The sequence below is a fragment of the Manacus candei genome, unplaced genomic scaffold (assembly GCF_025592945.1).
Source record: "Manacus candei isolate 608988 ecotype Guabito, Panama unplaced genomic scaffold, ASM2559294v1 h1tg000048l, whole genome shotgun sequence".
Classification (NCBI taxonomy): domain Eukaryota; kingdom Metazoa; phylum Chordata; class Aves; order Passeriformes; family Pipridae; genus Manacus; species Manacus candei.
Window position 1 is genome coordinate 7,216,808 of NW_026138096.1, and position 27,187 is coordinate 7,243,994.

Consider the following 27,187-nt stretch of genomic DNA (forward strand, 5'->3'; position numbering starts at 1 on the left):
TTTTTTAAAAAAAAGCTAGTTAGTATAACACTGAGAAAGTATAAAACAGTTATCATTATTGGATTCCCATTTCTTGGTACTAAATAAATGCAGAATTTCTCATCTGAAGAGTTACAGCCTGAATATGAATGAGAAATAAACATTGTAAATCATAAATACTATTTCCTGTACAAAAATTCAATCTCTATTGATACACAGGGGTGATAAAAACATTTACACATTGTAATTGCCTAAACAACACATCATTTATTATAACAAACTAATGTCTGTGAGCGTGGCTTGTGTCAGGTGTGTCCAAGCAGTTTACATTGCCAAATGATGACTGACCAGATGGATATCTAATCCTGGTATCAGCAAATCACTCAGCATGGTCAGGTTTGTGCACCAAGTGAAGGATGGAGTAATGGAAAATGAAGATTTTTATAAAGCAATTTAGAATGGCAAACAGTGTTAAGACAAGGCTTAAAAAAGCTGAGATGGTGGAAATGATGAGAAATTATGCTCCTGGCAACTGGTTAGAGGTGAGAGAAGATTCAAATGAGAGGAAAAGAAGTATGGAGAAGAGATGAGGTAAGGCTTCCTATCTCTTCAGAAGATATCTGTGAAGATGAACAGAAAGGTAGGATTGAGATCACTGATAATGCAAGTGGTGTGGGCCATTATGTTTAGAGGTTACTCATTTAGTTTATGTACTATTAAGGTCCTTTATTGTTTTGTCTTCTGGCTCAGACTGTCCACTCCACATAATTACCTGACAGTGGAAAGTGATTTTGTGACTTGGGACAAATATTCACAATGAATAATATCCACTCTTAACAGAGAAGTGGTACTCTAAGGTGGTGGTTGGTTTGGTTTATGTTTTAGCCTAGAGCATTTAACTCCCAAAAAAAGTGGGAGAACTTCCAGTTCTTTGGAAAAGTGTAAGCCCTTTGGGCTGCATGTAAGAGCTGGAAACCTCAAATTCTTTAAAACAAAAAAATAGAGAAAACTAGAACCTGAGAAAATTGGATTTAAGTTCTTAAATAGTCACTGTTGGTAACTGAGATATTTTGACTGGATTTCAAATATATCAGGCAGAGCTTCACAGAAAGCACAGAAGGACAGCAAACCTGACATTTTTCAGATAAAAATGGTGCTCCCGAAATCAGCTGGCAGGACTGTTAACACTGGAAAAATCTGGAAATGGTGGGGAGGTGAGAGAGCATAAAAGAAGGTGCTGAGTTTGCTAGTTGTTCTTGTTTCCTGATTCTGCTTTCAAAGATTACTTTATTTTGAACAATACATGTCATATTTGCAAGGCAACTTCTCCTGCTGTTGCAGAAAGAGTGATGGGCTTCACTCGCAAGACAGAAGCAACAATATATATAAATGCTACTGGACAATGACTTAACAAAATTCAATGGTAAATGTGACAGTGGTTTAATAAGATTTGATGCCAAGGTACATTTCAGTATTTAGTGCATAGAGAACAGAGGGGGGCGAGACAAAACTGCCAGGGAGACCCTTTCATTGAGTCAGGAGGTTCAGAGAACACCCCCTTCAGGGAAGACTTCTCAGAGAGGAGTCTGGGTTGCAGCTGACTCCAGACTTAATCCTGGTCTTGGTCAATAGTTTATGTCTAAAGGATTATATATGTGCAGTCAGTCTTTTTGTCACTTAGCTAATATTTCAACATTTCTACATACTTATTCCCAGTTCACTTACTGAGTGTCTGATATGATAAGGATTCTCTCAGCCTTGAGGAGTAACCTTGGGAGGCATCCCCACTCAAGGGGAGGTCCTGGCATGCAGCTTGCTGCCATGCAGGAGAGCTCAGTGTGCCCTGGACTGTCCACTATTTATGAGCTAAGATGATTGACTAATAGTCATATTTACATACCAGTTGTACTTTATTTGGTGCATGCTCCACTACCCCTCAGCTGCTGAGAAAGATTTGTGGCCCTTGGCTGCTGTGTTACCTGTCTCCCCAGAGCCCAACGTGGGTGCAGCCATCACGACTGCCATTTTTGGCCACTGCTTAAAGAGAAAAGGGGGGTGAGCACACCACCACACCTGCCCAATCATGGTGTGAAATTACATGCTAATGGTTTTTTAAATATCATTTAGCTGCCATAAAACAGATAGTAAAAGTACATTTTAGTAGCGTGACCATATTGTAAGATTGGATGGGTAAAGGTGATGAGCTATAAAAGAGTAAGCCTTTGTTTAAATGCATATATCTCTTCATAATGAGCAGAATTAGCAAGGGAAATTACATAAAACGAATGAAAGTTAAATAGATTTTTGTTCAAGTCTGATAAAATTATTTTCCGGTTGTGAAGTCTCTCCTTTCAACTAAAGCATGGTACACTTGGGATTTATTTTCAAATTGGCAATCAGAAATGAGAAACATGAAGGGGTACATTTTCTGAGTGATTAGTGGGAGGTATGCAAACAAATCCTATTATTTCTTAGTGGGATTAGAGCACATACCTTCCATACACTGCTTTGAAGAATTCCCTCTAAGCATTCTTCCAGACTTCTAGCTGAAAAAATAGCTACAATAGTAAATTGGGTAAAAGAGAAGAGATTGGAATGTAGCTGGTTTGCATATGCCTGAAAAGCAAAAGGGCATAAAAAAATTTGCTAGTAATTGTGGATAAGTAAGGTCAAATAACTCTGACCTATATAACTACCTCTCCTTTAACTAGAGATGTTTCTTAGGTTTCTCTTTCCATTGTCCAAAGATTTCTGTTGACTGAACATTTGAGTTCAGCAGGCTTGAATGAATCTTCTGCACCGCCTAGAGCCAATACAGCTTTGATATCTCTGCTCAGGATTACATATTTTCTTATTTAGTATAATTTAATTTTTTTCAGCTTGTGGAATTTCCAGTAGCTGAGCAGTAAATTGTTACTGAAACAAAAAATTGGTCTTTACAAGATAGTTTTGTAGTGCTTATGAAACTATTTTTATTCCTCTAATCCTACTTTATGTTGATAATATGATGTAAGATCTAAAATGATCTGTTATTTAAAGGCTTTTTATTAGTCTTGGGATGCCAGAGACAAGTTCTGTACCATCCATTTAAATTATTCATATCCTTTTACTCAGTAGCTAGTGGATTTCCACTAATGAAGTGTCAGTGGTTTGCCATGGGACTGCTCCTTACTGCTTATCTGTTGACTTAAAGCACAAAATTTGAGGTACATATATGGCAGTTATAGGGACTGAGCAAACTTAGGGTGAGGGGTAGGTGTATTATCTTCAGCTCCATCAACAAAGAGTCAACTTTCTGCTTTCTAACAGACTTTTTCCTTCCAAGGGGAAGGGAACATAGGTCAAATTTGTCACAATGTTCAGAAGTTTTTGAAATGTATGGTTTAGTGTATCTTGGCCTGAAACCCATGGTGACTTTATGAACTTTGAGTTTTGTTATGTCTTCATTATAAGGTTATACAACACTTAGCAGCATGGGCATGCTATTCCCTCCATCTCTGATGAAAATGTAAGATGCTTGATTCTTTCTCGAATGTTTTAACTGTACGGCATGAATTACATTGAAGATTTTTTTAAGGTGTGTGCCCACTGATTTTGCCAAATTTTCTGTCCTTTTGGGAAGAAAACAGAATAGGTTTGTATCATTTTCTGAAGAGCAAAAACGCAACTGCCAGTTTATTCTTATTTCTGTATGATCCATGACAAACCATGACTTATCGCAGTGCTCTGTTTTTTACCTTTGTTGGCTTCAGCAGTTCATTTTGTTTCCGTATGTTTTTTCAGTTCTCAGGATGGCTTACGTGATTCCCCCCTCAGCTCCATCTCCAGCAGTGACTATGAGAGTGTTTCTGTCACTACATGTAGTCTCTCCAGCATATACGCTCTGAGGTAATAACATCACTTCGCAGTCAGATTTGACGGATGGTATTGACGTACGCTCGGTTCAAAATTTTCATTGAATGAATCAAGTGACAGCAACACTTCTGAGTATTCTTCCTTTTGGACAACAGGTGCTTTTTTGTTTTGTTTTGGTTTTGTTTTTACCTAGCAGCTTTCTTCAGTGCTGTGACAACTGAGAGGCAACTATTTATGGAAAAGTTTTAATGCATACAGGAATCAATTACATATGTCCACGATCTCGCTTTTAGTTGTCCGTATGGCATTTCTTTGGAGACACTTTGGGTCATAGCTTGAAAAGTAACAAATGCTTTTCTTAGCTAGGCCTTGGCTTTCTAGAAAACATGTTTTTCCCATTTTGTTTTGCCTGGTAAAATGAAGTAGTGAAACGAGGGAACGTTCCAGTTAATAATACTTCAACTTCCACCGTGTTGTTGGCCAAAATTGGTAAGAATACCGGTTTATATTCTCATCTTCTGAAACTGCATGAGAGTTTTAACTTTAGTTTTGTTCAAAGCATTTAATGAGAATAATAGAGGAATAAAGTTTAGGGCAGAAAAAGGTCACTAAAGCATAAATATGAGTTCTTTACTTTTTTTCAGTGTTTGTGTAACATATATCTATGTGATGTATTGCATACACTGTATATGCAAGAACGTTTTTACTCTGGTACAGACAGTTTGAAATACAAATACTTCAGCTGATGTAGATCTTCCTCCACTGCCTCTTGTGCCTTCTTTTTTCATCTGTTTGTCTCTACCCAGCACTTCATTTGAACTTTAGGAGTTCTAAATTTTGCCTAGGTTTGGGGATAAAAAGAGAAGGTAAAATGGCTTTTCTAATAGTGATAGATGAAATACTAAAAATAATAATTGTGGGTTTTTTAGGCTGTATCTGTCTTCAAGCTCAATTTTTTTTTGAGTTTTGTATTTTTTAAATAAGGACAGAAAGATGCAACAAAACCTGGTTTTCATTGTTTTAATTTTGAAATAGATTTCCTTTCGACTGTTCTTCGAACAAAACCCAATTTACCTGCATGCAACAGCTGCCCTTTTCTAAATACTGTATACATCAAACACTTTCACACAACGTTGTCTGAACGGGTGGTAGAAGTAGCCTCATTTACTTTTCAGGAATAACTGGAGCAGTGAGAATAAGTCTTCATTAGGTGCACCACCTCTTTTCAAGGCCTTACTGTACTGCCTTCATATGTTAGTATTGCAGTTGCCACTTTATTGATGCTTAGGTAAATTAAAGTTTGATTTATAAGGCTATATTTGTACGTGTTCCTTTGTGCTCTTGTCCACTGAACTATAGCATTGTATCATCCCTGGGTGATTTGGCAAAATCTAAGTTGCCTGTTTTTCTGCATCTGAGTGATATTACTGGAGATCTAGTAGTTTGTGGTCCAGTAAAACAAAACAGCTACCTGCTTGACTATAATGATAGGAATTTCCCCTTTTGAAATACTTAGTTTGAAAAAAATTTAAACTCCTTTTAGTGACTTATTTTAATGAAATAAAAGGAAAAAAAGTTCAGAAATCTAACTGCTTCACAGTAGTATGTTCCTAGATCTTTGTGCATAGAAATGTAATATTCAGTACATCTATTTGTATTATATTTTAGGATACATTATTTTTAAAGGGCTTCCCTCTTCTTTTATGTTTTTTTACCTAAAGAGTTTTATTTGCTTATTAAACAATTTCTCTAGAGTTGCAGTATTTGTTTACTACAACAAACATGTTCCTTGCAAACGCAGTCTCTAAAATGCTTTTTTCTGACATAGCTGTCTCCGTGATGCATATCCAGAATAATACCTAAATTGTTTTTTGTTTCATTTTCTTCTGAAATATGTGATTATAACATACTTAATGTCTTGCTGTTTTCACTTAACAACAATTAGAAATTATATGTAACATTTTCAGTTTTATCTGAAAAGTAATGGAGTAAACATAGAATTCTTGAAATACATTTATGTAGCCTTCCAGCCTCCTGTGAAACATAAGCAACCCCTTTGTGCCAGTAAATAGTCAGTATCCATTTTCCAAATGGAGAACCAGGGAGAAAATTCTCACTCCTTGGATCCCAGAACACCATTCAACCCATGGGTCGTTGTTTGCCATTTTCGATTTTACTGGGAGGAAAAACCTGTCAGGACTGTAAGGAGCCATTTGGGACCAGTTTCAAGTCAGCCTGTGATTTACTGCCTTGGACATTTTCAATCATCAACCAACGCTGTGTAATTTTTTTAGAGCTATATTTATCCCACCTAATTTTAGGCACCAAACTCCTAAATTTGGAGTTCCTGAAGGTTCCCTGTTTAGTCACTGGAGAAAAGCGGAAACCTCGGTTAAATGTGTAATTAATTTGTTGAGTTGCATCTGGATTGAAGATTTTCAGTCTTAAATGAGAATCATGGTTGCATACTTGGATTGCTGACTGTTCACACAGTAATTTGAAAAACAGTTGTAAACTTTGCTCAAGGTTGCTAGAGCACAAATTAGGGAAGAAATAAAGGTACAGAGGGCTTCTCAAATGGTTTTGCTAAGGAAAGGTTGACAATTTCACTGGCACCTGATCGGTGTAGGAGGTTCCGCTTTCTAGTCTCAGAGGTCTGATGGTTAAAACTTCAGCCCAGTTCAGAAGATAATTTTTTGTAAAATGTTCATTAAGCAGTATCCAGACTTGAGATGCCCCCACCAGTAGTCAGCTTTCTTAGCAAAGAATAAATGTGTTCTGTGTGTTTCAGAAAGTCTCAGAGAAACTGTGTTTTTATGCAGACTTCGAAGACTATGCACAAGTCTTTTGTACATCAGTGACTTGAGTGAAAATTGCCCTACAGCAGGGAAGTGGCAATAGGTCCATTGATATACCAGCTCCAGGAAAAAAAAATCCACCCAGTTTTTCCTTTTTAATGTTTTCTTTCCATAAATGTTATTTTGAGAACCATTTTTAGTATAACTATAACTTACTAAATCGTAAACAGGCAGGTAATAAAATACATCTCTGAAATCTTATCCATTTCAGTGCTTGAAGTAGTGTAGTCAGTGATTTTTAAAAATAAACTGCAGGAATTTGTCAGCTTTCAGCATGTTTGGATTATTGGACAAGATCCTGACATAGCCATTACTTTGAGTGGAAACCTAAGTGAACCTAATCTGTTAACAGAATGAGAGGACTTAGGTTCATTCTTTAAGCATATCAAGTTCTTTGAAAGACTGGAGCTAGAAAATGCAAGAAAAGTGTTGCTTTGGGATTGATGAGGAAAAATAAATGATGAGACAACAGAAGAACAAGGTAGTTGCAATTAGCTGATTTCAAAACGTCATTGAAGTTCTTGGTGTAAGAGTGCAAGGGAGGAAGAAATACTAATGAATTCTGTATTCAAACATTTGCCTGCTAGAGTAGATGGTAAACCCTATTTCTTCATTTTAAGGTTATGACAAGCCAATAAATGACAACTTTAAATATAAATAATAACTTTTAAAACTAATCCTAATGATACACTAGATGCCTTCTGTAGTCAACAGGTATCTGGTTTTTTCTTTATTTATTTAGATATGTCTTTGCAGCTTAAATATTGGGGGTTTGTGGTACGTTTTTCTACTGTTTTAAGTATTTACAAAAATTTGTGGTGAAGTTTTAGCCTGTTTATGGTCTGTAAAAGGAAGCATCTGCAATGAATTGTGACTCGAATTTATGCCAAAACAGCAAGACTCTGCCAGCAATTAGAGTGGGATATTTATCTGGCTGTTTCAGTTAGAATACCTGTATTTGTGTACATGCAGGTAGATCCCAAGGTCATTGGCTTGTTGAATATAGTTGAAGCATATGGCTTACTTTATGTGTATTTTGAGTATATCCCTATTAGTATAAAGACACATGTGAAACAAAGCAGGGAAGGTTATTGTGGTATTTAGAATAAGACATCTCTTATATTTAAGAAGTGAAATTGTAGTTACCTGCTGCAGAAATAGATGGTGTTTTGCAGGAAGCTGTTTGAAGGTACCTTGCCAGTCAGTTCATGGAATCATGAAACAGCCCAGGTTGGAAAGGACCTCAGAAGATCATCTGGTCCAACTTTTTGTGGAAAAGTAAGCTGAGGTAGGATTATCTAGCACCTTGTCCGGTTGCATCTTGAAAACCTCCAGCCATGAGGACTCTTCACATCCCAAGCAAGTTTTTTTCAGGGATTGACTGTTCTTAGTGTAAAGTATTTTTTTGTTATATCAAGATTAAACGTCTCCCATTGCAACTTCTCCTCTCCATGTGGCATCTTGAGAAGAGTCTGTCCTCTTTATAGCCACTCTTTACATACTGCTGTACTGTGGTGAGGTCCCCTAGAGCCTTCTCTTCTCCAGGAAATAAAATACCCAACTCCTTCAGTCTCTTCTTGTAGGATAGGTTCTCCATCATCTTCATGGCCCTCCTTTGGATGCTCTGCTGTCTGTGTCTTTTCTCGAACTGTGGGGATGAGAACTGGACACAAGTAGTACTCCAGTTACAAGCACTTGGTAGATTGGGATGGTCACATCTCCCACCTCTGCTAGTGGTGCCCCTCTGATGCATCCCAGCATCTGATTTGCCTTCACTGCTGCAGCAGCTTCACTGCTGACTCCTGTTGTCCACCGGGACCCCCAGGTCCCCTTCAGCAAGGGATCCCAGCCTGTCCCGGGCTCTTTGGTGTTGTCACTGCTGCAGGGAATTACACTTGTCTCTGTTAAACTCCACACTGTTCTTGCCAGCTCACTCTTCCAGCCTGTCCTGGTCTGAGAGGTGGCTTTCCCTGCTGGCACATCCACCTCCCCACCCAGGGTCAGCCAACCTGGCGATGGTGCTCACAGTCTCATCATCCAGATGGTTCATGGTGGTCATGAACAGCGTGGGCCCAGTGTCCACCCCTGGGGATTCCCACTCGTGGCAGGCTGCCAGCCTGAGTATAGACAAGGGTCAGCACTCCCTGAGTGTGAGCTGTCAGCCAGTTTCTTGCCAGCTGACAGATTAAGCAAAATTCTTAGGGGTGGACAGTTTCTTACAAAAACAGGTTTTATTTCAGTGCCTCAAAAATTATACAAGAAGGAAAAAGAACTTGGTAATTCGCCAGAACTGTGAATTATAGTAGGAGAATTGAGTTCTTTCATCTCATGGTACAGAATTTATGCTATCAAAGCTACAGCACAATGCCCTAGGTTTCAGCAGAGATCACAACTACTCTGGGGATCTCGTAGATGATAGCATGGAGGACAACAAATACATTAACAATGTATTTGAACTGAAGTGTCAGTCTACCTGATCAGCTCTGTCTTCAGTTTTCCTGTCTCGCACTGGTACTATTGTTAACCTGGTCAGGTTATATTTGAAGCTATGCAAACTGGCGGATTAATTCTGCATTAATGTTTGGTACTGTCATTTCTGTTTTGTTCAGTACATTACTGTAGATTTTCTTTCCCCCCTTTTTTTATGTCAAGCTTTTTTTTTGTGGAGAGACTGCTCATAATCTGAAAAAGGCTGTTAGTAATGGCTTTACATGTACTGTATTGGAATCATGGAAATAAAGAGCTCAGTGAAAAGATTTGTGGGAAGAGAAAGGGGTTTTATACCTTGAGCAAATCTGACTTGACTCCCAGTATAGATGCTCTTCCTGCCTAATGATTTTGAACTGCAAACTGTCTGTGTATGTCTTAGGCACTGAAAGTCTGTGCTGTTTTGTACAGCTTTGTCGCTCATGCAGTGTGAGGGCACTATTAATACAGCCATAAACAGGCTGCTGCATACAGCCTTCTTGTTTTGCTTCTAAATCCCTTGCCCCAACAACCAGCTGAGCAGTACTAGCAAAACAAAAAAGTCAGTGTTGATGAGGTCTGTCAGCTTTTGCTTATGATTTTAGTCAGTGAGACATATGTGACTGAAGCAGATGTCTCTAGGTTTTCACCGCCAGGATTCTTCTTGATGTGTTTCATGCCTATCTTGTTCTTCACCCCACAAGACAAAAAAAAATTAAATCTCCAAATGGTGCAGCATTTTCTAAGCTACAGTGTTCCTTTCTAGGATATTCTACATAGTATTTTATATTTTATGCTTATCTTTGTCTTTAGTAACAAGTAACTGTTGCAGATTTTATCCTCTCAAGGAATATCCCAGGCACCTTGTGTAAGCTACTTGTTAACAAGTGCTTCTTCCAGTGAGAAGGGGAAAATTCAGTTGTTTCAAGTTTTTTGGTCTTTCTCTATTAAAATAATAGACTTCATATTTTAGAGGTGTTAAAATGGTCTATGTGGTTGAAGTAAATATAGAATATACTGCTCTCTGTGTAAATCAAGTAAAATAGGGCAGTATTTTAAGCTGACTAGCATCAGTGGCAGAAGCAATAAGACTGTTCAAGCAAAATTGGTAGACACCCTAAAATTTGCCATTTGGGGGCTATATTCCAAGTGGCATATCAAGCATATTGTCTGGCTGGAGACTGACACAAAGTGATCATAATAGGTCTGTGTTCTTGTTTCTGCATAGCTTAGTTGTAATTTTCATTTTTAGTAATTTGGCCACAATTATAATCATGTTCATTTTAGTGACGTGAAAAAAATCTGTTGTTGAATGTCACTTGGTGTTTCCTGTGATACTAATAGAACAAAATTACTGCCTTTCAGAAATTAGATTTTATTTTACAGATTAGTGGTTTTTTTCCCCAGTAAAACCCTTTGAATAGCATGTTTGGGAGTATTGAGATTATGTGTAATTAAAATCACTATAGTAACTGCAGTTTTGCAGAGTTTTTGACAATGCCTACAGATACATTGTAAAATCACAATTAGATTGGAGGAAAAAAGAGGATTTCCTCATAGCAGCATTGAAGGTGAAAAATGAAGAGAAAGCTTTCTTTTCTAATTAAAATTTTAAGGCTCCACCTAATACTTTAATTAGCTTTTCTCAGCTTTGACTCCCACGTCTGGATGTGGAATTCCTATGGGATTCTCTTAAACCTTATGATGCTTTAATGCTTCTGCTGCTTGTTCCGTATTATTTTTTGAGGGAACTGATGGAAGAAATGTGAAAATATTGTGCTAATAAGTTTCCCTATCCTTCAGAGTTCCTCTTACTGGAGAATGTTTTTCAAGGCTGCTTTTCCATCTCTGTTTCTGCCTCACACAGGAGTTGCAGCTCGAGAGTGTATCTGCAGGAATTGGATGCTAAATTAATTCACTTGTTACGATGCCATGCAGAATAGTGGCTTATGTATTGCAGAGGATGTTGCTGAAAAGCTGTATGAAGTTATTCTTTGCCACTGAAAGTATTAGTATCAGGTATCCAGGTTCTGCCTGTCCTGTGTCAAGTTCTGGGTAAAGAGTAAAAGCTGGAACTGGTGGTTTTCTATCCCTGTATCAGATACCAGGGCTGATATTCCATACCATTTTGTCATAAGTGCTATATACTATTTGTGGTTTTCATTTTCAGTTTTTCCAGTTCAGGATATGTTTTTGAAGTTTAAATATTTCTGTACTCTAATTTCATTTTATTTATCCTTTTGCAGTGTGAGTGAACATTTGAGAGCTTTAAATGTATGTTTGATTGCAAGGAAGTGTTAGAAAACAATGTCATGGTGGAATTGAAAAAATCATAGTAGAACCTAAGCAATTTTCTAACCTCTTGTTTTTTCAGTTCTGTTTTTTCTTGAATTTCACAATAACTTTAACTTTTATCCATTTATGGTTTAAATTTTAAGTAAAGCAGTAAATGTGGTACCTTGCAAGTGTCTAACATTCATTTGATGGTTAGAAAGCAGCTGTGTTGATTACTAATGCTTAAGTTATTTGTTCACATGCACACTTAGAAATTTTATCTATAATGACCAAAACAGCTATCTGGGAGAAAGCACTGTAAAAGTTGATAAATTTTGCACTGGCAGTGTTGTTTATTTTAACTCCCATTTGAAATACTGACTTTTGCATTCATCTGAAAACCCAGTCTAGAGTGGTAATGAGTTTGAATAAACCAGTTATCTAGGTAGAGTTTCTTATAATGGATCTGTTTAGTAAGATGCTGCTTTAACAGCTGTGGGTTTTGCAGTCCAAATGAGAAGTGCTCTGGAGTTTGAGGTTGGAAGAGCTGAGGAAAGATGCAAGAAGATGTTCTTCCAACAGAGTGGGCAGCTGCAGAAGCTGCCAGGGTATGGAGCAGGAGTTATTGATATTGATTTTGAATTCAACCATCTTCAATGCTCAGGACTTCTTCCTGGCTGAAAGTATCATTTGGGACACATGGATAATCCTGTTAGCCAAATTCCTTATTTTAATTAGCCAGCCAGGGGCAAAAGAAGCTAAGAACGGGCTTCTGCAAATCTCGCAGTATATGGAAAGTAATTCCCCCTACTGAGGAATTCAAAAGGTTGACAGCAGATGGGGCTTCTTTCTAGCACGTGTCCTACTGTGAATGGAGCTGGGCATTACTAATACATGTGATAATACTGTTGTCTAGTCAAGTCCAGTTCTTTTGGTGATTTCTAGCTAGAGGGATTTGCATGCAGTTATATTATTTGTTTCTCAAGATAAAGTTCTGAAGCCTTGGACATGTTTTCAGGGTGGGTTGGTGGGGGTCCCCCCTCACACCCTTTAGCCTTTTCTCTTAAAACAAAGAGAAAATACCTAAGGGATTAAATTTTAAAACTCTATTGACTTCATAAAATATTAGGGTTTAAAAGTCAGGAAATAAAGTTCTGCATTAAAGCTTTTTTTAGTCTGCTTTAAATGTAGCTTCTGGGGTTGTTCCTTAAAACATAGTCTTTGGCTAAATAAATATATGCTATTACCCAAATAATAAGACATGTTCTGGCTTGAGTTTAAATGACTCTAAAATTGATTTCTAACCACCCTCTTCACTTAAAATAATTGTAAGAACCCATGACTTTCACAGGTTTTTTTCCAACCATATCAAAACTAGCACCTTAGAAACCAGCAAGTTCTAGCCTACTGTTTATTGTGTTTCTTCTGAGAGAATCCAAAAAGAAACACTAGAGGTACTGCACAAAATAGGATGGGAGGTAGTATTTTTTTTTATACAGAGTTACATTTCTCTTACCTAAACCTGTATAATTTTCCTCTTGTCATTCTTCATGTATGCAACCTTTGTCTTTTTCCAGCTATTGTGTTTGTTCCTTTACATGGCCTTTGAAGTTTATTGTTTGTTATTTTTAGTCAATTGGAACCCCAAGTTGACTGCAGCCTTGTGAAGTAGAAAAGTAAGAGTAATAGTTTGGCTGACAGGTTAGTGGTGAGATTTCCAGTTACAGCCTATACAAATAAAAGTGGGAGCAATGTACCACTTGCTGTGCAAACAATAACATAGATTTGCCTGCAAACATTTTGGTGTCTTTTTTTTTTTTCTTATTTACCATAAGTATGAAAAAATTCAAATGGGAGAGAACCTTAAAGGTCGTAAATGGGATAAAAAGTGTTTGTTATTGATGTTGTACACAGAGCATAAGGTAGACATTGTGCTAAGTTCTGTATGGGCCAAAATGAAAGCCATGGAGCTCATGGAAATATGTTTCAAGAAATAGTGTAAGAACTAGAATCTTCTAAATGTACTGATGTATATAGGGAAATTCATGTACCCGATATATATCTACATATGTATATTTTTAGTTATTCAAAACATGTGGCATTAAATAATGGACATGAGAGATTTGTTAAGGCCAATTAGTGCAAATTAGTTGATGTCATTTAAGACCAAGGAACTGCATTGTCTGATAATTTTTAGGTAGTCTCTCATCTATTTTTAAATGAACCCTAATTCATATTAAAGAATCAGGCTACTGTCCCTTTGTAAAAACTTTCAACATGGTTTATAACTGTAATGTCCTTCTATGTGGGACATTAGAAGGTGAGAAATCACAAAACTTTCTGCAAAGTTTTGTTTTAGGGATTTCCTTTCTGTAGAAGTTGCCTCACCTGCTACTATACAGCTCAGATCAACCTGTACTGAAGAGCAGCTCAGTCTCAAAATACATCTCTGGGTGATCCTCTGCATCACAATAGTACCATTTAATACGTAAGATTTTGAATTCACTGAAGTGGATTCACAAACTTTGATTTCACACTACATCAGGAAGGTGTTACCTGTTTTATTGCAAATAGTTGTCCTGCTTCTGCCTGTGCTTGTATAGTTTGCTGGAGATTTCCAGAGCAAACTGAATAGGAATCCCTGGTGTCACAGGTATTTATATAATATCATTGGTAAGGGTATATACTGAATTCTGTAGTAAATTCTTTTCTAGTAAATATTTGTATTATTGTTCACAGAACTTCTAAGAGTTTTGCTCTTAAACTTGGTCAGCATGAGTTTGGCTGAAACTTGAGCCCTCTCTGTCTAAAGGCACCACTGACAGTCTTTGGAAATCTATTCCTGAAAATTATTTGTAATTGAAGACCTTGCCTGAAATCAGAGACCAAAAGAGTGGTCTTACTTTCCTTTTAGATTTGGTGACATAATTGTGTCACATATTTCTGTTGAAGCTTGATGACCTTTAAGGTCCCTTTCCAACCCTAACCATTCTCCAATTCTACAATAGTAGTAGAATGAATATGTTGGGTTTTCTCCTTTGCAAGTAGTGACCACCTATTGCTTTTGATCTAAGAGTTTGAAGGACAAAGAAACAAAACTGAACCACTTTTTTAAAAAAAGATTTTTGAATTTGTTTGAAAACATGATCATTCAGTTGATTTTTTGTATTCAACGTATTTGATACATAGAGCTTTTAAATTCTTTTTATCTGTCACTGCTGTATATTTAATACATTCTTAAGATACTCTGAAGATATGTTTGTTAGTAGTGAGAGATTCTTTCAGAGAATCTCATATATTCTGCATTTGTTCAGAACAGGTTTCAGGTTTAAAGAACCAAACATTTCTAGACAAATTTGGAAGGAGACGTCTATGAGTGGTTACAGCTTTCTTCTACAGCTCTTGACTATTTTTTGAGCACAAATGTAAAATACTTATGTTTGGACCAATTTTCAATCAATTTACTTTGCTTGTTTTGTTTTAGACTTAGCTGCTTTTGCTGTTCTTGGATGAGTGTCAATGACCAACAAATAGAGCACAAAGCCTTACAGTATCACAGGTGTCTGGCCACTTCTGAAAATGTCAGTCATAACCTTGTTCCACAGTCCTGTTTTCCATTATGTATGTGTACTACTACTTAACCTGGCTCACAAGTATCCTTTGGAATGTAAAAGCTGTAAATCAAACTGTTTTCACAGGTGAAAGATGATATTGTGTACAGTTACATTATTGACTTCTGTTTCCTTGTACATATTTAACTAAATTTCACAGTCAAGCCTTGAGACCAGGCAACGGTTCTAGAGATACATCTTGAAAGGGTTGAAAGAGTCTTAATAAACTCTTTTAACATTAAAAAGGAAGCATAATTTTAAAATGGATATATGCTAACCAAGTTTAAGCAAAAAGCTAATCCGTTGTATCTACCAAAGGGTACCTGTTCCTTTATAAAGTATAAGCAGGTTTACTGTTTGGAATCAACCTTTGATATAAAATCTTATTTCTTTATGTTCATCTTCAGATGTGTTAACTTTGCAATGTTTTTACAGTTTGAAAAAGAAATATAAGCATTGTGTATATGATAAACATTTCACAAGGGGAGTTCCATGCGTATTTTGGTCGTATCTCTTCAGTTCCTTGGATAATTCAGGGTTCCCTTCAAGAAAAAAGTTGAGAGAATGACGACTTGTCTCTAGTATAGTATGGCTGTTTGTATTCTGCAGTGAGACTTGATTCTGCAGATGCTGTTTGTGAAACATTACAGATTTGAGTGTAGTCTGACATTAATGAAATGCTTCCTACACATGTGGTATCAGCTTGGAACGTTGAGCCAAATTATGCATGTTAGGTAAGCCACATAGGAAAGGTATTCCTTACAGAACTGGAAAAAAAAAAGGTAAATTGATCTGTGGCAGATCAAATTTCAGGTTTGTTTTATGTAATATCAATTTAAAAAATTATGAGAAATCTATTTGCACAGATGCAATCATTACTGTTTGGGATATCCTGTTAGAAAAAAACCTGTCTGTTTTGCTGTTTATCTGAAACAGTTGCAGTGTTTCTGTTCTTACAGTATTTCTAACTGTCTCTACAATATTAATTTTTTTTGCTACATTCTTTTACAGTAAGATGTGTTTTAAAGTAAAGAACAGATGGTAATTAGTCATTCTTTGAGGTCACTTTTGTCTAAATCTGACTTGATTGTGTTAATAAAGGCAGAGTAATTGTTTTTAACTCCATGGTAATTTCTTAAGTCCAGTTTTAAACTATTCTGGAGCATTCACGTCTTTCTTTGCAGTGGCACAAGCAATCTCAAGTAGAAAATATCCTTTTTTCTGAACCTTCTGTATTTGGATATTATACTTTACATGTGACTGTGCCTATGAACATGTGTTATAAATGTGAGTGTGCATACATGCTACCCATCCATCTCACAGTGCTGAAGCAATTTGTATGTGCTCTGTGCTACGGATTTTGAGGACAAAACAGTTCCAGCCAGTCTTGTGGTGACATGACCAGTCTTAATGACACAACCACAGAATCTAACAGAGTAGTCTGGTACAGAAGTAGGTCAAACCACATTTCTTGGGGGGGAGTAGGTGAAACTGCATTCCTCCCATTTGGAAGAGTTTCGAAAAGGCAAAAATTATTATTAAAATTGGTCAGAATTGTGGAATGAGCCTTTCTTCCTTTCTGCAAAATGGGAAAGGACCAAGTAGTTTATGTTCTTGAAAAGCACTCTTCACAGCTCTCTGCCCACTTAACACCTGACTTTGAAATATTTCTTCAACTGTGATTTGGAGGGAAGAGTCATCCTTGAATCAGCCCCTGCTTTCTCTTGCTCTAAGGTTTTTGTGTATCAGGAGTTTCAACAAGACCATTGTAACTAACATAGGCTGCATTTGGCTCTTTCAGGAGCTCCATGCAATTTATGATAGAAATATGTATATCACTAAGAAAAATTCTTTTAAAAAACAAGAAAAAATAGAGCCTATTTGGCCATGTTACAAGGCAGACTCCTTCATCTGCATATGAGAGCATTTGTGTGAAGAGGCAATCCTCTAACTGCACACCACTGCAAGTCAGGAGTTGTTTCCTGGCTCTCACTACCTTTCAGCTTACATCTTCATAAGCCGTGTTCTTACATGACCTCTTAATTGTCTTGAACACAGACCTTCCCACACTGACAGGCTTGCTATTATAATAGATATATTATATCTCCTACGAGAAAACAAAGAAAAATTGAAAGAGAGAATTCTCACTCAGTTCTCATTGTCTTTAATAAACCCAGTCAGTCATGGTGCTGCCAGAACTGTAAACAGAGAAATAACATCTCTTTACAAGGATTTTCTTTTGTTAGTAACAATAGATCACGTGAACCAAATGAGTCTCCTGCAAGCCTGCTTTTTTTACTCTGTGTTTGAAAGAATGGGAACCCAGTTAAGGTACTTGTGCTACACATCTTCTATTGATATTTCTATCAATAGCTAATCTCCAGTACTTATTTATTTTCAGTTTTGTTTTTCCTAGGGCTTTTAAGATTGCATGGCCTAATAACTTTTTTTTTTTTTTTTTACATTTCAAAGGATTACATGTGGAGCCTACAGGTAGAATTTCAAAACTATATTCTATAAAATTTTGTTATTAGTAATTATAATTGTTATTTTTGTGTCTTATCTTGAAATAATTGTTCATGCATACTGCAATAGGTATGGAATCTGCAAGGTGGTGAATGTTTCTGCACTTGATAAAAGCAGATTGAAATGTGTTAGAAATTACTTCTTTTGTTATACATGCTATTATGCAGTTAGTAACTCTTTTTTTTTAACACATAGTTGTCTGCAGAGTAAGGAGTGCTGGAGTTTTGGAGAGCAAAAGTATGATTATAAGTAAGATAGTCCAGGTTTTTGTGATAACTGGCAATATGAATTTTTTTCCAGTATGTGTAGAAAAATTGTTTACTGTTCTTTCTGTCCTGGAATGTAGTAGAGTAAGAAGACTTGTGTCTCCTTTGGTCAGCACAGTGAATCCTTAGGGCTTCAGTGTAATTACATCCTTCACTCCCATTTAAGGGTTTTTAAGGGCAAAGTGCTACTTTTCCCCTAAGTACTTCCTTTTTAAAGAAGTCATCTTGATTCTCAAATACTTTATGTAATTGCTGATTTGAAGATTCCTACCAAATGTTCCCTGTGGTCTGAGGTTCTTTCAAACTTCTTTTCCGTAAGAGGAAGATGGCAAGGGGGGTTGGGGTGCGAAGGTTTGGGAATGCCTGGCATCTAGTTTTTAAAAGAAAATTTTAATTTTGGGTAGACATTTGGTGAACACGTTTTAATCTCTTTAGAGTTGATGAGCCATTCTTTTACAATAGTTTGACATTTCAGCAATTTCTACTGTTATACTTGTAAGGGGACTAATCTACCTCTGTACTGTGTAAATTGTATTTTATCATTCTTCTTTCCACTTTTTTTGGTAAGGTTATGTTTAGATTCTATTCTTGCTATTTTAAGGTAACATAATTCAGAATTTCCTTTTTTTTTTCCACATTAATTTCAACATTAATAAATTTCTAAGTTGACTTCAGAACTGACCTTCACATTTTTAGGTTGATATTCCCCTTCAGGATTTTTGGTGGAGTTATGTTCTCAGGACTGAGCTTTTAGAAGAAGATAATGTGAAAAATGGCACAACACTTTGTCATAGCTAAGGAAAAATGCAATAAAATACGGACAAGTGATTTTATGCTTAAAATTTTTTTGCAGCTGTGTCACACAGTGAAAGTCAAATGTGATGGTGGTTGGTTGTGTGCTGATTAACTTCAACAAGAATTTACAACAATTAGTTCCGGTTTGCTGTAGAGTCTTGCCTGAGTCATAAATCCTTTAGGATTTGCTGAACATCCTGAACAACTGAGTGAAGATTTACATTACTTTCCTTTACATTGTTTTTTTTTTCTCCGACAGCAGTTTAATGACAAGTTCTTGTTCATCTGATGACATCGATCAGGAAGAAATCCAGCTTGCTTTGCAGGCTGCTAAAATTGCCACACGAGAGAAGATCAGATCTAGATTTCATGGCAGTAATGATCTTATTCACCGCCTTTTTGTCTGTATCTCAGGTATGAGAGTCACCTTTCGTTTTGAATTTATAAACTGTTCCTTTCCTTTTTTTCTTTTTTTGGTACACATAAAGTTATGGTAGAAAGGACTAGAGATGCAGTTGCAGGAAGACTGTTTTTGGGGCCTGAGTTGCAGTCTGGTCTAGAAGGACCTGTTGCCTGATGGGAACTTACAGAACCAGAGGTGCAAACATTTTAGATCTGTAGCGACGAAGAGTTTGGACATGTCTCAGGTTTGACTTCAAAGTGCTTTCTTTTTCATGGCGATGTCCTGTTGTGTTCAAGGAATGAAATTTGATGCAGCAGTTCTAATTTCATGCAAAAGGAATCTCTCAGTATTTCCTGCCAAAGGATAAGGAAGATATGTATTGACTTGCTGGTAGCATAAAGACCAGAATGTAATTTGGCCATTTCGGAGAATTAGTTAAATTAAATGTTCGATTTTTATTCCTAACGTGAGCAAGTAATCCCCTAAAAATAAATGAAGCCACCACTAGTAGCAACAGGCAAATTTAAGAACTTTTTTTAAGGACGGTGTAGTAATCTAGTAATGGTTTACTCATTTTCTTGGACTCCTAAGGTGTTGCTGACCAGCTGCAGACAAACTATGCTAGTGATCTGAGAAGTATCCTAAAGACTTTGTTTGAAGTTATGGCAACCAAACCTGAAACAGAAGACAAGGAAAAGCAGAAGAAAGGTAAAGAGATCTATAGTAAATTTCTGCTGATAGCCCAATAGGGATCCATTAACTATTTGACAAGAATTCCCTTAACATACTGTTATCTTTTGGACAGGACTCACTGTACAGTGATTTGACCTAAGTTTAAAAGAAGTCATGGAAATAGACTAAACAGGTTGAAATCACTGCAAGTATAGGTACACAGGAGTATGTCTTAAGGCAAATACTGAAGAGTAAAGCCTTCAGAGTGCACCTGCTGTTTCCATATTCCTACATGTATTCCTGTGTGTTACCAAAGAGCAGACTATAAGATGAGAATGAGAATTTGGCTTCAAAATAGAAAAATACCCACATTTTAATTCTAGATAGTTAAAATAATGGAACCAGAACAAGATCATGAGCCAGTGAAAGATTTTTTTTTCTCTGTGACCATTTCGATTATTTCTTTTTCAAAGTGGCAACTCTGCTAACTTATCTAAAAATAACCATGTCATCTCAGCAAGACTACAAATACCTTTGTCCTTTGTTATGATTAGAACTATCAGCATCTGAAGGTGATCAGAGCTCTTTTTTTTCCCCACTTCCTTTCCTCCTGATGGAAAACTTCTCCTTTCTCTTAGTTTCGTTTAAAAGCATTGATGATTGTATGTGACATGCTTGGTTAAAAGTTGGATCAAGTTAGCAGAAAAACCTCCAATCCAACCCAACTCTGCAGTGGGATAATGCACAACATGCATTACAGTTCTCTATTACTTGTGGTTGAAACTTCCAGAACAGTTCTATGGTGGCAGCATGTCATGATGCGAAGAGACTGGTTTTTTCATTGTTAAAAAAAAAAAAAAATAGGGTTAGACAGAATCCTGAAAGAGAATAGAAGAGCTCCTGAAGATTCAAATAAGAGTAATAAAGAAACTGGGGCTGTAAGGAATTATCATTGGGAAATATATATTAGTCAATAGTACTTGGCTGGATATAATTTCTAATGGATAAACTCTTGCATTAAAAAACAAGACGTTGACAAAAGTAAGCATGAACAAAATGAGCAAATAAAAGTCAGGGACTTTTGGAATGACGTTTCTCTTTGATACCTATGATTTGATGTGTGTTATTCACCTAGGGAATGTGTCATTGTTCTCATAATCTACTTCTTTTAAAGGATCCAATTTAAGAATTGGCAAATAAAGTGTAGGATGCAGCTAAACTACTGGAAGTAAGAGGACTGCATGTCCTGTAATAGCAGCATGTTTCATTTCTGTCATCGTTCCAAAGAAGAATAGAGGAGACTTTTAAATCACTGTTTGTGTCAGGGTAAAGAAAAAGCAAGAAGTCTAAGAAGGTACACAGAGGTGCTACTGTAGTCTAATCCCAGAAGTTCTAACATGAACCTTTCAAGTGAAAATTGGAAAAATGTGAATGAGTACTTTTGAATTGTTTTACAGTTAATCATGGTTTAAGGAATGCAGCATTGGAAGACTGTGCTTTATGTCAAGAAAGTATATCATCCTCAGAACTTGCAGCAAAAGCCAGAGATGGGGACTTTGAAGGTACTTTCTTCTTTCTATGAATTAAAATGAGACAACACTGGATAAAAAAATGATCATTAAAATAAAAAGTCTTTTAATGTTTGGCTCTGGAAAGTGAGTATAAAATGTTGTCATAGTATGTTTTAGAGACAAAGTCAGATGATAAACTGAGCATGTTTCTTTCAGGTTTTTTCCTACAGCTTCATGAAACTCTTATCTCCAAATTTTCATATTCAGTGTGAATTCCTCTGTATCAGTGGAGGAAGGGTCTGTATAGTAAAGGCTTTAATACAGCAGTGCATCTGACAGGTTTCTGAGGGCTGAGTGAGTTGGAAAGCCCTAAGTAAGGTCTTCTCAGCCAAATCTGAAGAGGTTTTTTATATCATTTGCTATATGTGGAAGTGCTGCTTTTTCTCATGGTATAATTACCTTTCATATTCTCTTTACTTTTGTCTTTGATCAAAATATTTCGGTTAATATTTTCATATTCTTCACCATATTACTTCAAAGAAAAAGGTAGTATTAGGTAAGTCTGCCGAGGTTGCTCAAATCTCACTGAATACATGGTGAGAGTGAAGAAAAGAGCATATGTAAGTATCAAAGTTTTGGTTGGATTCAAGCACTCTGAAAACTCATGACTTGTTTCTCTTTTTTAATCCGAGCTGCTTCAGAGTTGTTATGAACTAAAGCCCTGTTATGGCAAACACAGTATAAAAAATGGATTAAAAGATATCCGAGCACTTGCAGTCAAAGAATAAGAAAAGAGAAAGTAGATGTATGAGATGGAGCAAACAAGAAAGCAATCAGCTTTGATCTTCAAGGCTAAGTGGTGGTTTCAGCACACCAGGAGACCAATTATCAGAGCAGTAATATCTCTGTGGTCAAGTGAGAAATACAAGACAACCGTCAACTGTGAAACTGTATCTGAGCTTCCCAGAAATTCAAGTGTGCAGTAATTTCCCTGTGCTTTAAAACTTTGATATATTGTTATATATTTATCCACATACACTGCTGTCCTTCCAGTGAGAGGTTTGGAATGTGGGATGACTGAGAACTGAGTGATAAGCAGTGTGTGTCTGCCTGTATGCTGAGGGTGGTGGCCAACAGGAAAGAAATATTGGTTCATGTCATTTGTAATAAAGATCAGAAATCACAGGGGGAAGAAAAGACCTCTTAAAGATTAGATTTTAGAGTAATACTACATATTTATAACTTATTTCGTGCTTACATAAAACCCATGGTTTGCTTGCTTACCCTTCTTCTGAAGCTGCAGGCTAAAGGATCTAATCTATTTAGAACAGTAGGGCTAATTCATGTAGAAATATTATCTCTTCTGGAGGAAGATGATTTGGAGGCAGATAAAGAACTATTCAGTAGTCATTTTAATTGATTTTTCTATTGTGCTGTAATTCAGAATGTCACAGAAGGTGCAGTAAAGAACAAATCTTTAGGCAAAATCCTTACCATGTATAGGCTGTATTGGAAAAGAATGCAAGAGATTATTGATTCTCTACTATTTCAAATCATATTCTTTTGTTTTGAATCGATGCCTGATGCTGTCGGTGAATTTGATTTACGGAACTTGAACTGCAGGATGCTAAATAACCTTCTCACAGTGGATGTACATTTTGTCACAGCAAAGTCACTTCACTTCCCTGGCATGTTATTCAGCTTTTAGGGTTCTTTGGGCTTTCGTGGCAGCTTCTATTGGCACGGGGAGTGTTTTATGTTTGGAGAAGTGCAGCCTATGACTTGGGATGTTATTTATTGAAGTAGAGGAGAACGGTCTGGGTACTTAGGTGATGTTATGGCCACGTGGGAGTGTGGTTAAGGGGAATCTTTGGAGTTACAAGAGCCCCTGCAGCACCCAGGCAGTGTCAATCAATTATGTCCCTGCCCTAAGTGAATAGTAAAACTCAATCTGTGGTATTAATAGCATATGCAGATAACTACAATAAAACCAGCCCTTGCCTGCACCCTTGTTCTCAAATAGCAGGTGTTTTACATGTGCCTGTGTGGTAGAAAGCAGAGCCTCGTGGGATAACCAAGTCCCTTCAGAATAAGTAGACGTGGGTGCCAGAATGAGCACTTTGTGCCAGCGTTTTCCCATGTTAACACATCCTCTAAAGAGCCAGTTAGCCAGTGGTCCTGCAGGGACTCTGCTTTTGGTAGCTGCACTGCCTCACTGGGAAGCTTGGGCATGTCTTCATCAGTCTCCTTACAGGCTTTCTCTGGGAGCCTTCCTTGGCTGGTGTGTAGGTGATTATGCTGTAAATATCTGCTTGTACAAACCACTACATCCCTTCTGACTGCGTAAACTAATGAGTATAGTCCACTGTTACTTGGCCTTCAGACTTGCTGATGGACAGGAATTTTCTGTATCCCAAAGAGACAAAGTGTGCTGGGGAAAAGGGAAATGAGCTCCATATTCCAAATCAGAACAAGTCACAGAAGGTCTGCAAAAAGGGATATCCAAAGTGGGTCGATTTGTTGAATTTGAGGAAACTGTAGAAACACCCGTTCTATCCCCTCGCTTCCAATACATTCCAGACCCCTGTTCCTCGAGGTCACTGTAACGCTGTACAGAACTTGTTTCTGCTGAGGCAGCATTGTTAGCTAATGGCATACATGGTTTTGCTATCCCTAAGGCATTCAGCATGAGGCATAAACTTGCAGCAGGATTTTCGTCTTGGCAGCCATGTGCCTTTACCCCTTGTAACACCTCCCCTACATATGTCATTTTTGCTGGCCACTGTGGAAGGAACAGCCCCTCACTTTGATGTTTGGGTAGAGGTAGAAGATGTCTAGTGGTTAAGGCAACCTTTGCTGCGTGAACATGGGTGCCCTATTTCTTGCAGTAAGCCTGATGGGTTTGTCCTCCAGGCCAAATCTGGGCCACGGGCCACCAAGAAGAGTACGAGAGTCAGCGCGGTTATCCCTGTAAATGGATCCGGCACAAAGTCTGAGAGCATTGCACCAATCTGTTGACATCATTGCACCAAAATCAATTACATCCTTTTTTTGTACATAATTTCTGTACCTCAGGTCACTCAGTTATTTCAACTGAAAGTGAAAACAATTTAAAGCGAAGGAGCACATGACTAGCTCCTCCCCTCTGCCATTGTGGCAGAACAGGAGCATGTATCAAACTGAGAAGGTCCAGAAAGCTGCCTGCCAGGAAGGCTCTTTCCAATTATCAAGTAAATTCCTCCAACCGAAAGTACTGAATGTTTAAGATTGTATTCAGTCAATGGTAATAAAAAAAAAAAAGGAAAGCAAGCCCAGCAACCTGAACAAATAAATGGTTTTAAGATTCTACTGAAGGTTTCAACATCTACTCAGATTATGAAGATGAATCACTTGTTTTGTCAGATTTCTCATTCTTATTGTATATAAAACCCACCAGCTGGTCTGGGTCGTAAAACAAATATGAATGTTTATTATGAACCAGCTGACAGTGGCAAGGGTATAAGAGTTAAATCCTATGACCTTCTGAAGGTTGAAATAAAATAAACTGCAGATTAATTGGCATTCCAAAACAAAAGCATTCAAAAATACAGATGAGCTTGTGGCATCTATGTTCATCTTTGCTGTCCTAAAGCTCCAGGATTTTTTGCAGGGAAACATATGCATGTATACTTCACAGAGTATAAAAAGCACTGCATATTTATAGGGAGAGAGAATATAAAACAAATAAATTTATATTTTCCTAGAGTATAGGTTTAATTTATGCAATATTCCATAAATAATTTTTAAGTATAGTACAATTTCTTGCCCTGGTTGTATGATGGAGGTGATGGCCAGTGGAGGCAATGTGTTGTAAATAAACTCAAAGCAAATCATAGTGGCAGATGCTCAGAAGAAAGCAGGTTGGGCTCTTTGCTGTCAGTGGTGTTTGCTCTGCATTGCAGTAACAGCAGAAGGGGCCTGTGTCCTGGGAACTTTTACGGTACTACCTTTCTCCCTCATGCCCTGGTGAGCTATGAGCCAGCACAGGTTTTTGGGAAGTTCCTGATCTCCAGCTTGGACAAACCACTGGTAGATAATAAACTGACCAAGAAGTTTGCAGGGGACTGAGAGTGAGCAGCATGGGTCACACACAACTGAAACAGAACCTCCACATTTGAAAATAAAATAATAAGTAATAAAACTACTCTTAGTTAACCTAGTATAAATGCATCCCTGCCAGGACAGAGCTGTGTCATGCTTAACATGTAGTACAGTTTTAAAAAAAACAATCATTGGGGAAGCAGAAGTTTGATGTCTTTCTGCCATTTATGCATCTGGGATCATGTTTCTAGACCCAAAAGAAAACTTGCTTTGTATTTGCCAGCAGATTCCCATATATATACATAGATGTACACAGAGCAACTTCTTAATTTTTTGTCTTCATAAGTATTTTTATGTTTTATTAATTTTTAAATGTTATCTAGCATAAGTCCCTGCTCACCGTATTTGGGAGCATTATGTTTATCCTTGTGAGCTTGGTGATTTTAGTAGTGAGCTTTGGCAAATCTGAGTTTTGACCATACATGTATTTTGGAGTTATTTATTACTCAGGAGGATTGATCTGTTGCGATTGGGGGAATGTGCACATTTTTAATTATTCATTTCATGAAGTTAAAGGCAGGCTAAGAAAACGAGTTACGCTTCTTGTCTAAGAAAAAGCAATAAACGTAGAAATCTGAAGGTTTTTCTCAAGGAAACCAGAAAGCATTATGAAGCTGTTGGTATTCCATGAAAATACTTCCTATAGCATCTCATCTCTCTGCAACCATACGTGCATTTTCATTCCTTATCCCTTTAGCATCTGCACAGAACTGCCTTGCTTGCTACCACCTAGTTATAACTCCAGACATAATGGATTTGCTGTGGCTGCCAGTACAAATACCTGTTTGTGCCAAGTGGTGTTAGCATCTGTTTGCTGCACAACAGCACACTTTCACCCTGATCCCTTTGCAGCCCACCCACTTCAGTCTAGTCACAAGTCCCTGCTACTCCCCAGCCAGCAGCACAAGCACAATTCAGCAGTTTATAGTCCCAGGGCTCAAGATCTTGTTCTTGTTGCAGTCAGGGTCAAGAAAACCCACTCATGCTCCTGTATGAGCAGAGTCTACTCACTGTGACTCTAGAATTAGCTGTCAGCCCTAGCTGAATACTTCAGGGGTTTTGTTGTCTTCTAGGCACCTTGGGTAACTCTTATTATTTTTAATAATGACCAGCAACACTTTCTAAGTGAAACAAGTTAAATTGTTGCCACAGTTCAGTGGCCAAACATGTTCTGTCCATGTGACTTTTTACTCTTCCCTTACTCGGCAGCTCTGCTTACACTGTGCGAGAAGAACCTAGCATCAAGTTTCCATATGGAGGCAATGTTTTATAATCAACTGAACATATTTAATCATGCATGCAGAATTACAGGATTTTTACGGGTTTTAGGTTATAGTGCAGTAATTTGATCTGACTTGTGTTTTAAGAATTTGCTCAGAGCTTTTTTCCCTTCTCAAAGACTATCCCTCTTTGTTGGCAGTGTGTGGAGCTTGTTGAGACTTCCTTGCAGTACTTAGGGGAAAACATCCCAGATGTTGATAAGCACAGGCTTATTCAGCTCCATAATCTCATAACTGGGATTTTGATTAGGTTTGAAAATTTTTGTTCCAAAAATACATGTATTGAGTGTTCTGGTATGTCATATGTAGATCTACATTATCAATTTTTTTCTATTCTGTAATGGTTGTGGCTCTTAGAGAGAAGACTCCAAGTAGTGGTTATATGGAAGATCCAAGACTCTGGTCCATGTGATTTAAAGTAAAAATTTGAACCATATCTCAGTTGAAGTCAGTGTTTTCTATGAGTTGTTCCATTTTTTGTAAATAATTATTTTGCCCAAAGAACTAGTTGCTGATCATGTACTAGGACAGAATGTACACAGGACATCATC

General features: G+C 37.3%; 1 protein-coding gene across 5 annotated transcripts in view; it reads left to right on the forward strand.

The window, feature by feature from the left end:
- The window catches only part of ZFYVE28 (zinc finger FYVE-type containing 28), a 152,425-nt gene that overhangs the window by 116,589 nt on the left and 8,649 nt on the right, over positions 1 to 27,187 (forward strand). The window contains exons 9-12 of one of the 5 annotated variants that reach the window (XM_051798547.1): positions 3,763 to 3,867; positions 18,890 to 19,044; positions 19,625 to 19,741; positions 21,163 to 21,267. In XM_051798547.1, the coding sequence (XP_051654507.1) occupies positions 3,763 to 3,867; positions 18,890 to 19,044; positions 19,625 to 19,741; positions 21,163 to 21,267 (482 nt within the window). Of the gene's footprint in view, positions 1 to 3,762; positions 3,990 to 18,889; positions 19,045 to 19,624; positions 19,742 to 21,162; positions 21,268 to 27,187 lie in introns of those variants that run through there. The other 4 variants (XM_051798548.1, XM_051798549.1, XM_051798550.1 and 1 more) reach the window with 4 other exon arrangements.